General features: G+C 34.9%; 1 protein-coding gene across 1 annotated transcript in view; it reads right to left on the bottom strand.

Moving 5' to 3' along the window:
• Window positions 1-14,079, bottom strand: part of LAMA2 (laminin, alpha 2) — a 551,451-nt gene that overhangs the window by 128,233 nt on the left and 409,139 nt on the right. Inside the window, exons 33-36 of the mRNA XM_012660792.1 lie at window positions 13,503-13,713; window positions 7,084-7,200; window positions 6,270-6,433; window positions 4,827-4,965 (exon numbers count right to left, since the gene is read on the bottom strand). Of these exons, the coding sequence (XP_012516246.1) occupies window positions 4,827-4,965; window positions 6,270-6,433; window positions 7,084-7,200; window positions 13,503-13,713 (631 nt within the window). The remainder of the gene's footprint in view (window positions 1-4,826; window positions 4,966-6,269; window positions 6,434-7,083; window positions 7,201-13,502; window positions 13,714-14,079) is intronic.

Below are 14,079 nucleotides of genomic sequence, written 5' to 3'. Positions count from 1 at the left end.
ATTCTTCTATAATTTTCCTCAATGCTTAATACCTATACTTAACAAAGATTAAAGGTAACTGCATTTTACCTTCCTCCCTAAAATTCAAAGACCTTAAAAATTTTTAACTGACTACCTGCCCCATTTCCCATATTATTAGTTTCTTGTATTTTATGTCTACTTTTAATGTCACACATTTTTATTATGGTTTTCACAATGTTTACTTAGATTTGTACACATTTACTATTTTTTTGTTCACTTTCATCTCTTTAATATCCATGTTCTTTGATTTTGTTGACATTCCTTTTGAAGTGTATTTTATAGTAGTTCAATGAATGCAGTGTATTTTACAGTAAATGAAGTGTGTTTTATAGTGTATTTTATAGTTGTTCAGCACTTCCTGTCAGGGTTTTTCCCCCTCACTGATCTGCCACATGAGAGTAAATTTTCAAAAATCTAGGTTTTTTCTTAGACACTTGACCCTAAAGCAGGAAAAACTCCTTTTGAAGTTTCTATAGGCTTTTCATTCTCTTCATATTAGGAATTAAACACTGAAAAGTTACTTATAAGAGTAGATCATGTATTTATTGGGATATAAGAGTCCAATGCTTTAAGACTGCTTAATCTTCAGAAATATTCTCCTCCTGTATAACATCCTTTTTCCTAGGCTTCCACCCTTTTCTTCCATCTGCCTAAAGCTTACATCTTGCCTACCCAGCACTGTTCTTTACTGTCCACTATTATTGTTCCTATGAGAAAATGAAATACTTTCTAACTGTCCTCACTTTCTTCTGTAATTTATGTTATTTTTCCTAGAAATGCCTGAGAAAGACCTTGCCAAAGATTTTTAGAATGATGAGTCCCAAGAAATATGAGTAATTGTAGCAAGTGAGAGAATTTGAATTTGGAGAATATACAAAGACCTCATTGTGTACTGGAGTTGAGGCCAGTGTGATGGTGAAGTTTATGTGTCGACTGGTCATTGGTGCCCAGATTAAACATTATTTCTGGGTGTGTCTGTGAGGGTGTTTCTGGATGAAAGTACAATAGATTGCCCTCTCCAATATGACTGCCCATCACCCAGTCTGTTGAGGGTCTGAACAGAACAAAAGACAAAGAAAGGAGGAATTCGCCCTTTTTTTCCCGCCTTAGATTGAGTTGGGACATCTCATCTCCTCTACCCTGGCTCTTGGTCTGGGATTTACACCACCAGCTCCTCTGGTTCTCAGGCCTTTGAACTCGAACTGCACTGCCTCATCGGCTTTTGTGGGTCTCCAGCTGGTGGCAGACTGTGGGACTCCTCAGCCTCTATAATCACGTAAACCAATTCCTCATAATAAATTTCCTTTTATATCTATCTATCAATCATCTGTCTATCTCTCCTGTCTTCTACTAGTTCTGTTTCTCTAGAAAACTCTGACTAATACAGGCAGTGTAAGTTTTTCTCAATTTTTAATACTCATTCCTAACGAAGATCTAACTAAACAAACACTGAGACAAACTGAGAAAGAAGATTCAGGATTAGAGAGTATTAAGCAACATTGTGTGGTTGTGTGTATGAGAGAGAGACAGAGACAGAAAGTTTCAGACAATGACAGTGACTGCAAGGTGAAGAGAGACAGAAGAAAGAAAATCTTGAGTTGCCAAGGGAAGTGAAAGTGTGATTCATTTTTTTTTTTAATGCAAGTTATCTAGAAGAGTTGAAAACTGCCTAAATTTTCCACATCAAAGTATAGAAACCAAACTAGCACATTTCATTGACTTAGAGAAAGAAGGAGAAATGGGTGAAAGGAAGGAAAATGACATTTCAGATCAGGTAAAGAATGTGTAATGATAGTTGTGTGACGATTCTTCATTGTCTTTAAGAACCTGAACTACAGAATTCATTCCACATTAGCCTTCTCCTGTTTGTTTGCTGTTTCAATAGACCAGTTTGAAGTGTACAGCATCTAAGACCTTTCCAGTGGAGGTCCTCAAACCCTATTGCCACTGGAAGTGTGCCTATTGTCTCTAGTGGCCATTCCAAGGGTCCAACAGCATATGAAATCTATTTGTTCACCAACTTGTGAAATCTGATCTGGTAGATAATGTAGGTTTCAAGTTCACCTATGACCTGGAAAATTTTTTTAAAAGGTTTAATTCTTAACTCTCATTTGTTTTGGGGTCTTTTTAAAATGGGATCCATGCAATTAACATTAGAAAGAAAAGGACTGGATCTTTGTACTTCATTTTCTAAGACGTGACCTATTTTCTTTCTCCTTTTCCTTGCACCCAACAGACAGGTCCTAAATGAGATGTTCTCTTGGAGGTTGTATGGAAAAACAAATGTTTATAGTTTCTTTCTCACCCAACACTAATAGAAAAATAATACTTTTTCATAATGTTTACATTCTTAAAATAATATTTCATCCTGAGATTTAAAGAAATTATCAGTGCAAGACAAGTAGTTGTTACTCTTTACATAAGAATACTACACTACAAACTTAAATTGTATGCAGTCTCCTCTAGCTTATAAGGGATCAACTTTCTTTTCACTCATATTTTCCTTTTAATTCCATTCTTAATTATCTGTGTTTGCAAATAGGTAGACTTAAGTAAATTTTAAAAAGTGAAGTTGTTTTTAAAATGCTGTCTTAATCATGCTTACAGGTTATTTCTACCATTCATTTATTTCTCTTCTTATGGTATTTTCAATGCTTTTTTTGTTCTCAAATTATCTCACCTCCATTTTCTTCACAGTGGTAATTGGTTGTTATATTGTTTCTTTAATTGTTCTTTTTTATTTCCTCCTGAAAATGCCCAATTTGTTTCTTTGTTTTTTTCTTTTAATTTATTGAAAACATTATTCCTTCTTTGTAGGGTTAGACTCAAATGAGTAGAGGATTCTTCTATATTGTTATTCTTTGAATTCCTTCATTGGTAAATAATAAACAATCTCATCCTTCTGTGTTTATAGCTCTAGCAATAATATCAGATCTTATATTTATATAGGAGATTAATCCTATCTAGGTAATTGCTCAACTTAATATTTGGCAAATATATTTACAGAACTATATTATAATAACCTATTAAAATTAAAGCATTATATATTCTGTTCATGAAACACATTCCAGCAAACTTTCTGGGACAAATCAGCCCCCTTTGTATTTTCTGATAGCCATTTAATAAATCAGTGATTCTTTTTAGCACTTATCTTGTCATTTTTCAGACACTTAATTATTTTTACATGGTTAATGAAAGAGATAAGGAATAATAATAAGAGCGGACATGTTGTAATGCATTACAGCTCACCAAAGCTCTACGTTTGAGGTTGGTAGTCTACCATGTATAAGCATCGGTGGTAAGGAGCAGTAAGTGAATACTTCATGTCTGCATAAAAATTAGAGTTTCCTAAGTGTAAAGTGATGTTTTAAATTTGAGTGAAATTAAATAGCTCTTTAACATAAAATGTTAGAAGAAATTTATAAGGATGAAGCAATGACAATAGCAAAATTTTTATTGGTACAAAAGATTGTAAATAGCATGAAAGGTGTCAATTATAATGAAATTCATTCATTCATTCATTCATTCATTCATGAGTACCTACTATTTGCCAGGTACTGTGCTAGAGGCTGAAAATGATCATCCAATAAAACAGTTTAAATGAAAATGGTGAAATTGGAAATTAGGGTCTTTAAATTATAAAAAATTACCTAGAAGAAGATGGATTAAAATTTAGTTTAAATTTGAAAAATAGGTTCATTGTGAAAGGATAACCGAGCATAGGAAAGCTTTTGCAATGATCATGCCACTATTTTGTATAAGAAGTAAACAGAACATATGGCCTTATCAGAACCCATTCCAAAAAGCCAAAAACAGCAGTAATTGCTTACAGAACACGATGCTTTCATTACAACCACAAAATTAACCTCCTAAGACTGTGGTAAATATCTCTAATATTCCTGAAATCCAAGAAAGCATTTTTGCCCAATACCAAACCAAAGAGAATATTAATCTGTTTCTTTAACATCATTATTTATGTATATTTCACTCATAGTCAAATGTCTAATCAGACTTTCCCTCACCCCACAAAATTCTGATGTATTTGCAAAATTCTGTGTGAAGCAAAAGGAGTAAATGATGGTTATGAACATTTTAACTCACAGCATGCTCCCTATAAGATTTTTTTTTAACCTAAAATAGTATTACCAAGGTTTATCACACAACTTATTTACAAAATGTGGCCCTACATATAAAGAATGGAAATTCATCACTATTGAAAATATTCAAATAATGTGATATAACTTGGCATCCTAAAACTCTAAAAAATTGGTTCCAAATGTTTTTCAACAATGAATACAACCAAAGTTTAAGAGATTTTCCATTCATAAAAATGGTATAGTTTAGCAGCATATGATCTGATGTATTTTGCAAAATGTGAATTTTTACAGTCAAACTTCACATATAACCAACTTGTATGTGATTATAAGTAATGGTGTTAATTTTCAGGGCACTTTTTTTTTTTAACTGATGACATTTGGCATAAATAGTGATAAATTTCCATGTCTAGAGTGTTCTCCTTGCCTATTTTTATTTTGTGAGTTGGTCGCACAAACCTCCTTGGTCTCTGCTATAATTTCAAGATCCTGACAGTGGTAAGTAGTAGATGACTGAGAAAAGAGTTCTGGTACAATAATAGCATACTGAGAATTTTTGGATAAAATTTAAAAGAGGCTTTCAAATATAATTCAAAACAAATACACTGATTTACTAATATTTTCCAGAGCTCACTTAAATTTGAAAAATTTGGTTTAGGTATTCAAAAAGGTTGATCTCCATTCTCAGCGCACATATTATTTGTTTCTTACCTGTTTTGTAGCTTCATGCGCAAGACCTTTGGCTTCTCTGGCAACTTTCTCAGCTTCATCAATATAGTCCTTAATATTGCTGTAGGCTTTGAAGGCTGCAGTGGCATTGAAGGAGATGTTTTTAGCCTCATTAAGAATTCTGTTGGGATGACCCAAGAAACAAATGTTAGAGCACTCAATGGTACTCCAGTGAAGAACAACTTAATTATAACAAACACGTCTTTCAAATGATTGTGGTCAATATAATTATGATAATTCCAAATCATAGTGAGATATTCACTTATTGTATTGTGTTGTAGTTTTTAACTTAAACTCATATCTCTAAATAATTGAGCTACGAAATACATATGTTAAATATCCATAGCATCCTCCAAAAGTCTCTGCATTCATGTGTACAGGCAAGTGTGTGCAGAGAGATAATCCTTTACATTATTTCTGGAGCATACTATAGGTTTCAGAGCACTTGTTGTTCTACAGTACTGTAATTAATTTCACAAAATTTCCTGAGGCAGGTGTACTTCCAAGGGGAGGATAAATGAATCTCAGGTTAAATGGCTTGCTTCAGGTCACTTGACCAACATGTCCCTAATTAAGGACTTGGAATCTGGCTCTGCTGACTTTTAGCTTACTGTTCCATCTACCACCTTCCCTATAAAGTGGCAAAAGTTTGTTACGAAATGAATTGTGCATATAATTCCTAGGATCTTTAAAAATTAATATTTTCCTCTGTAATAATTAATATTAAGTATGGGAACATAGCCTTGCATGTGGTGTAGATTTATTTGGGAAAATTATTCCTGGGGCTAAGAGCACTTCTATTTATTATGACAATCCCAAAATTGTAGGGGAAGCATATCAGTTATACCTAGAGGGCTGTTTACAAGTCAAACATACCCTTCCCTCTTACCCCTCCCTCGTCTGGCCTATGTAATAATCCCAGCTAGAGTGAGCTATTATTTCACAGGGCTGTACATAGTGTCTCCCTGGAGTTTAAAAGAGAAAAAAAGATTTAAAGGCTATGTATGTGACACATTTTCAAAAGCTACCCTTTTAACAATAAATTGTTTTGATTCCATTAGAAATATAAAACTGAACTTTGAAGCAAAATGTGTTTATATGTATGTTATTTAAAATGCTAATAAGGCAACTGCTGTGCTTCCCAATAAAGAACAGAAAATATTTTTTTCTAACTGTAGCTTAGGGCTATGTTCACTTCCCACCAAGCCGTATTTGAATCTACTTTTAACTCACACTTCTGATGCTGCTCCAGTAGAGCTTGGCCCAGACTCTCCTAATTAGGCCCTTCCACAGAAAGGCCATGTAGCTAGTATGTTCATAATTATAGAAATCAAAATTTGAAAGTGATTCTCTACCAGTTCTGCTAGTCAAAACTTTTGAACAAGTGTCCAAATACACAGACATTTCCAACAACAAATGACATACCCATCGAGGACAGCAGATGAGTCATTCAACTGAGCCGCATGGCTCTCAGCCTGGGACACCTTCTCAGCAAGCTTCCTGTCCTTTATTTCTTGGGAGAGGTCATCTATTTTATCTTTAAGTTCTTCAGACATAGGTGGCAATTTAGTTTGAATATCTTCAACATACTGATATATAGAAAAGAGAGGGCATTTTAAACAAGTGAATCTAAACTTCTTCTTACTAATTTCTCTATGAGAATTAATTATACATGCTTAGGGGTTTTTTTAATGAAACTTCAAATTTACTAACATAGCAAAAAGAGAATTTAGAATAAAAACCATTATTTAATAAAGAGATTAGGAAATTCATGAGGCCAGAAGAACCTATCTTTCTAAAAATGCTACTTCATAGGTATAAATGCATAAACGATAGTCATTAGGATCTTTAGACCATTTGCATTTCTATTACCATATATCACTCTGTGTAATGCAATAGACAATATGTTAAAAGCTTGTTTATAGATTTAAATTTCTCTTTTAACTAATGTTATATAAATATTGAAGCAGATTGTTTAAGTGCTGCTCTAGGAAAAAGAAATGCCTTCATCACTATGGAATAAAAACAGATTTGTGTTGAGTGGGACAATAAAATGAAGTTCTAATTGTCACCAATAGGTAGGCAGTGTTACAATAGAACAATGCAAACATAATTTTATCTCCACAAGAAAACAAATATTAGCATTTGCTCATATTACTGAGATTTCTCATTGGTTCCCATTTGTTAAAGCCTGTCATTATCATCTCTCTTTTAACTTTGGGTTCTACCAAATACTCACGTCTATGACTGAGTTGATTTCATCTACAAGACGGTTGGCTTCATCGAGTATGTCATTGCCCTCTTTTAAAGTGTTCTCAATTTGCCGTTTGCCACTTTCAACAGCCTCCTTCTTTTTCTGTAGTATGATATGAACAAGACATCAAAATCCCATTTGGGTAAAACCCAATCAAGCCCTTGTATTCCTGACTTTCCTGAGCTGTCTGAACAAAAGCTTCACAAACACAGTACATCGTATTGACAATGTAGCTAGATGAGAGTGATATAAACTACCCAGCTAGTCAGTACTCCCACAGTTATTCTATTTAGAGCCCTATTCAGGTAATTTCTCCTTCCCATTATGAGAAAGTCATCCAAGCAAAGAAAAATTATGTGATAGTAGCTGAGGGATTAAAACAATTTTTAAAGCAAAATGGAACATCCATTTTTAACTAAAATATAAGTGCCAAATATATACTATGGGACAGGTGGTAGTGCACTGAATTACATGGAACTCCATATTGAATTCCAGGCTCTATATACAAATGAGTACTTTGTGAGCATACACATAAAACAGATTTACTCAATGAGAGTTCTGTAAAATTAAAAAAGTGGGATTTTAAAGGGAACTTAGGGGAAGTACTCCTCAAGAAAAAGAGAAACTATAATAGGCAAGAATAAAGCTAACGGACTGTTTCATAAGAAAAGAGTAGATTCTAATTTTTCTTTGGAACTTACAGCTTGTCTTAAAACTACGTGAAACTCATTCCGACCTAGAAGAGTAAAATCGATGAGAGAGAAATATTGCTGTTTCTCCGTTTGGAGCATACCTTTGGCTATTTTATTCTTTATATTTCTGACTCATTCATACTCTTCCAATCACCATTTTACCTATAGATTTAACTGCATCGATTATAATTTTAAGCTTAGACCACTTATGTTTTTGTATAAATAATAATGTTAATTTATACTCATTTAGATCTCAATATGTGTCAGGCAGTTTATAAGCTTTCTCATTTTATTATAACTACCTCTAGTCCTATATTTGCCACCTTTTAAATGAATAGGGAATTGAATAAATTTGGTGCTGTGGTCTGAATGTTTGTGTCCCCCCAAAATTCCTATGTTGAAATCCTAAGTCCCAAGGTTATAGTATTAGGAGCTGGGGTCTTTGGGAGGTGATTAGGCCATGAGGTAGAGACTTCATAAATGGGATTACTACCACTATACATGAGAACTGAGGGAGCTCATTCACCCTTCCACATGTGAGGACACAATGAACACATGGTGTCTATAAACAAGAAAGTGGGCTCTCAGCACACCAAATCTGCTATCACCTTGATCTTAGATTTCCCAGCCTCCAGAATTGTGAGAAATAAATTTTGATTGTTTCTAAGCCACCCAATTTTTGGTATTTTATTATAGCAGCCCAAATGGACTATGACATTAAATGATTTACCTGAGGTCACATAGTTGGTACAGTGTAGTTAAGATTTAAAACTCGATCTAACTAATAGTAGGATAGATCTTGGGTCTCAGACAATGAAAATGCTGTTGCTGCTATTATAGAAATCACATTTCTTATTTGCACCAGGATAGTGCTAATTCATACTCTTCTTTCCTTCTCTTCACCAGCCACTTCAGTATGTTGTCAGGTACATACATCTAGTTCCTGCCTCTGAGCCTTGCACTTGCAGTCCCTTCCACCATGTGCTCTTCCTGTTTTTGGCTTGCTTCTTCCCTCCGTCCTCTGCTCATGGTCACTTCCCTGGCCGCCTATCTAAAATAGCATCCATTCCTATCCCAATCATCCTCTATATACTAGGGCAGAGTGATTCAAAGCTGCATTCAGGTGCCAGCCTGCTTAGATTGGGATCCCAGTCTGCTCACTCACCCACGCTTTGAAAGCTTGAGCAAGTAATTTAGCCTCTTGTAAAATTCTCAGTCCCTCACTCAAAATCTGGCCCATTCACCAACAGTATTGGCATCCCCTGGAAGCCTGTTAGAAATGCACAATATCAATCTCTTCTTGGGAACTATTGACTCAGAATCTACATTTTAACGAGAAAGCCAGGGGACTGATATGCATGGTAAAATTAGAGAAAACTTGGCTTAGAACACTGCTGGACAAACAGCAGCTCTGTAACTGTTAATCATTATTATTATTACCTTATTTTGTTCTTCTTGGCACTCATTTATCTAAATTATATTCTATAGGGTGGCCATAAACTACACAACCATAGATAATATTATTTATTTTTTTTAATATAGATTGATCCATCTCAATCACATTTTCTGGGATTTGCTAAAAGCACAGATTATTTAATGAAAATCAGGGATACCAATGCATCACAGATGCATGTACAGGGAATAGTGGAAAAGCGCAGCCTATTGAACTATACATTGCTGATGAAGGACAACATATCGATTGTATCATGTAATATCATGGAACTTATCGTGTATTATATATCAATAAATCATTTATTATGTATGCCAGCCCAGGCTTCCAAACATTATTACCATATTATATGCTTGTCTTTTTGTTTAGTGACTATCTCCCTCACTATAACAAATCCCATAAAAACAATCTTATATACCATTACTTCTAGTACTTAGAAGAATTCTCTCAATAATATTTTTGAATAAATAAATGAAAATGGAGTCCATTTCTGGGACCTGTGCTGGTGACATTTGGCTCATCTGGCTGATCCCATCACTGACTAATTCGGGGGAAGTTTTGTTATGTCACTTGCTCTTCACAGGCAACAAATGTAGGAGCAGTCCTGATGTCCCTGGTTACAAGTCATATCTTCCAAGAGTCTGACATTCTTTTACATAATTGGCAATTTTAGCCCTTAGCTTTCTTATGAACTCATTTAAAGTACAGCATGCACAGAAATTCAAAATCTTTTTTTCCACTAAGGCTTGTTTGTATTAATGAATCAAGGTAATTTAAAATGCTGCACCAATGGAAGGGAGGGGAATATTTCCACATGTGTGTTAAGTGAAGAGCTACACATATTTTGATTTTAATAAAGTAGTGAATTAGAATCTTTTGTAAAAGCTCTGACTGAGTCACTTTAAAAAGTCAATTGTCATGCAAAGATCAAAATGTGTTCTTTCATGCTAAAGCAGAAATGATGATCATGATGATTGAGAGACTAAAGAAATTTTAGAGGTGGCTAATTTTCAGATTAGATACTGATGGCAAATAGCTTTGAACTGAGGAAAGATGAAAATCTGGAACTCCCAAATATATAGAAGTAACATTTATTTGTGTGTGCTTTATGGAACTTTACTTATTCATTGAAAGAACATTTGTGTTGCCTTCATACCAGACACTGTTCTAGCCTCTGGGGATACATGAGGAAGAAGATATGTTCCTCATGGCTTGTCTGGAGGAAGAAGAAAATGGAGATAAATTAATGTATAATATATTTTTAAGTAATGATGAGATGAGTGCTATAAAAATAAATACAGAGAAGGAATGGATAGAGGATGATGTAATCTATAAAATGCCTAAGATAGGAAGCTTCGAGTGTTTAAGGAACAAAAAGAAATATTTAAGTATAGAGAGAATTATCACTCAAAAATATGGCATAAGCATAACTGTTAAATGATTGTGTTTGGATATCAAGGTTGATTATATTTCTACGTTTAACTTCTAATTAATTACATCTTAATTTTTTCCAGAGCTCTGCAAGTTGAACGCCTTTTTTTTGGTTTGTTTCCAATGTGTGTGGTGGATTCTTCAGGAACCTGCAAAAGCTGTCTTCCTGTCTATCCTTTAGTAGCAATTTATCCTTTATTTTCTTTGCATTCCCTTCTTGTCTAATCAACAGACATCCTTGTCTTAAAACACTCCTTGCCTTTAGACAAAGCTTCATTTCTTTAACCAATTACAAATGAAAGAATTTTTAAACCCACCTACAATTATAAGACACCCCCACTCCACCCCTTAGAGATGTCCTGCCTTTTTAGGCCAAAGCAATATATTCCCTCAACATATTCACTTAGGGTCTTATGTGTAATTCCTATCTCCATGAATGTATAAAACCAAACTGTAACCTAGCTCCCATGGACACATTTTCTCAGGACTTCTTGAGGCCATGTACTCTAGGCTGGCTGGTTCCAAATAAAGCTCTTTAAACTATTTTACAGAGTTTGGGTCTTTTTCATATGTTAAAATGGCACTCAAGTTTAATGATGCATCTGTATCACTGAAGGGACTTTAAAACACAGGTTGCTGGGCTCTACTCTCAGAGTTTCTGAGTTGATAGTTGGGGAGTGGGGCCTGAGAATTTGCATTTTTTACAAGTTTCTATGTTATGCTGCTGCTGCTGCTCCAAGAACTACATCATGAAGATCAGTGTTTGATATAATCAATGTCTGTGTTTAGTATACTTCCTGAATCGAGTAGGGGCTTGATAAACATTTTTAATAATAAAATTATACACTTACCATCATGAAATAAAAAAACATTTGTGTTAGGTCTCAATTATATCATCTTCTTTGTGGGCACAGACACAATAAAGTCATTTATTTAAAAAACAGCTCACTATTCAATTAAATGGGTACAACATATCAATTGTTCTCAAACCTGTATGGGCATCAGATTAACCCAGGGAGGGTTTCAGAATGTGGACTCTGGGTCAAATGCCTCACCAGCCTGCTCAGACTGTCTCAGTAAAAGACTGTGGGACATGTCTGTTTAACAAACGCTCCAGGCAATTCCTTTTTTCCAGTCAATCTGGCATTAACCTTGATAGACCTATGCAACCTTAAATAATCTATCCCTTATTCATGTAATTTAGTTAGTTTATCTATTTTCTTCAGTAAGTTTTAAGGAGCCTTTAGTTAAGCACGGCATATAAAATGAAAATACAGAAAGAACCACTTAGAACTTCAATACTGACTACATAAACTCTTGGCATTTGTAGGGGTGCCCAAGAATGATGGCTCCAGGTTTTAAACATCTCTAAAAGCTGAAGGCACTATTTACTGTGCTGTATAACTCTTATTGAAATACTTCTCAAATGCTTATTATGCTTTCCACACAGGTAATTTTAATTTCTTAAACTGTTGCCATAAAACGGAGAGGTGCCCCTTCGGGTTAGTCACACGGCTGGTGTGTCATGGAGCAGGATGAATCATGCTGGATCCTGTGATAGGCTGGTGGCCCCGCATCCTGCCTCACAAGACTGTGCTTTTTCTGCAATACTGCTAGCATGCCAGTAGACTCCAAATTGGTTGAGATTAGGTGCATCAGTTAAGAAAAAAGTGAGCCTCTTCAATCTTCTACTAGAATGATCAGGCTAAGTCCCATAAGAGGGGCCCAGAAATAAAATATTTTAAAAAATGTAATTCAGCCTTTTACTTCGTATTTGAAAGGAAAATGGAGAAAAATGAGTGGATAAAAAAAATCCTGGTTTGTTTTATTCAACCATCATTGCCATTCAACAAACATTTCTGAGAACATAATATATGCCAGAGAGTGTTGAGTTATTGTTGAAGGTGAAATTGTATGTTAGAAGAGATATAGTTCTGCTGTTGGATTCAGATCTGGAACAGCAAAGGTAGGTTTGTTTTTGGGGAGAAAGTTGTTGGGCTTTAAATACCAAATACAAGTTTGTGATGTCATATGTGCTGAATTTACTCTTAGAAAAGGGATCATTTACCATACAAAGATTAAGGAATAAACTGAAAAGAAAAAAAATAATGGAGGAATCTGTTTTAGTTGTAGACCCACCAGCACTCTGAAAAAGATAGAGATTACCCACAATTTTTAGAGGAGAGCAATATCTCATTAGTGAGGAAAAAGAGGGAACATAACCCAGACCTGATCTGTTCATATTGATCCCTTTTAAGATACCATTTGCATAGAATACATTGAAAAGTAAAAGGGGAATCGAAATTTTCCCAAGCTCTGGTCTCTCGATTTAAAAATGTGGGGAACTTCTATGATTTTTGGCACCAGATCTCTGAACCAGGTTTGTGGATTATGTTGGATAAATCGCAAAATCTTATGATATTAGTACTTGAAAATATTATATATGCTCTAGTACAATGTACTCATTGTAGAGGTGGGGAACTGAAGCTTAGAGATGTTAATGACTTGCTCAATTTGCACTTTAGTCAGTGGCACAGTTGTCATTGAGACCAAGGTCCCCTGACTCCCAATAGAGAGCTTCTTCCACTGTATCATACTGTCCTTAAAAATCTTCAATATTTTAAGTTATCTAAATTTTATTTGGTGGGCAATGGTCATTAAGGAAAAAAAAAAAGAGAGAGAGAGAATCATTCCCTGTTCTGCTTCTTAGATGTCTTTGTTCGGAATTGTCATTCTCGGCCTTGGTGAATGTGCATCAACTTGACTAGGTCAGCCATGCTCAAGACTGTCCCCCACCCTGAGATTATGATGAAAGTGTCCCTATGGCTTACCTCCAAAGCAGTCATGTTTTTCTGGTTTGCCGTAGACAGGCGATTAGCTTCTCTGATTTTATCTGTGGCTTCTCTCAATAGGTCCCAAGCATCATGGACTTTGTTTTTGTAGTCAGCCAGTTTCTCCCGGAGATCATTCTCCATTTCTTCACTTTTCCCCCTGGACTCTCCAAACAGCGTCTTCACTTTCTTCAGAAGGCTTTCTGCAGCTCTGCAACCACCCCCAGCCCAATAATAGACAATAAACACAAGTCACTGCCTCAGGGTTTATTGGTATTAAACTGTGTTATAAAGAGATACTAATATGAGAAGAGTGAAAAAATAAGAAAATATGCAAAGCAGATTCACTATGTACTGAATCAAGTTGAAAACTGGTACATGGAAGTGGCAAGACCATTTATAATTCAAATTAAAGCAAAAAAAGATTTTAAAAATTTTAAATTCATTTGTAAGACAATAATTTCAATTGGAAAGGGTCTCACGTCATTCTCAAGATCTGACTGATGAAATGAGTTTTGCGATTCACCTCACACATCTAAACAAAGAAAAAAAATCTCACCTGTTTTCACCAGAATGA

The sequence above is a fragment of the Propithecus coquereli genome, unplaced genomic scaffold (genome assembly GCF_000956105.1).
Source record: "Propithecus coquereli isolate 6110/MARCELLA unplaced genomic scaffold, Pcoq_1.0 Scaffold68, whole genome shotgun sequence".
Taxonomy (NCBI): Eukaryota; Metazoa; Chordata; class Mammalia; order Primates; family Indriidae; genus Propithecus; species Propithecus coquereli.
This window is presented reverse-complemented; position numbering and strand designations above follow the sequence as displayed.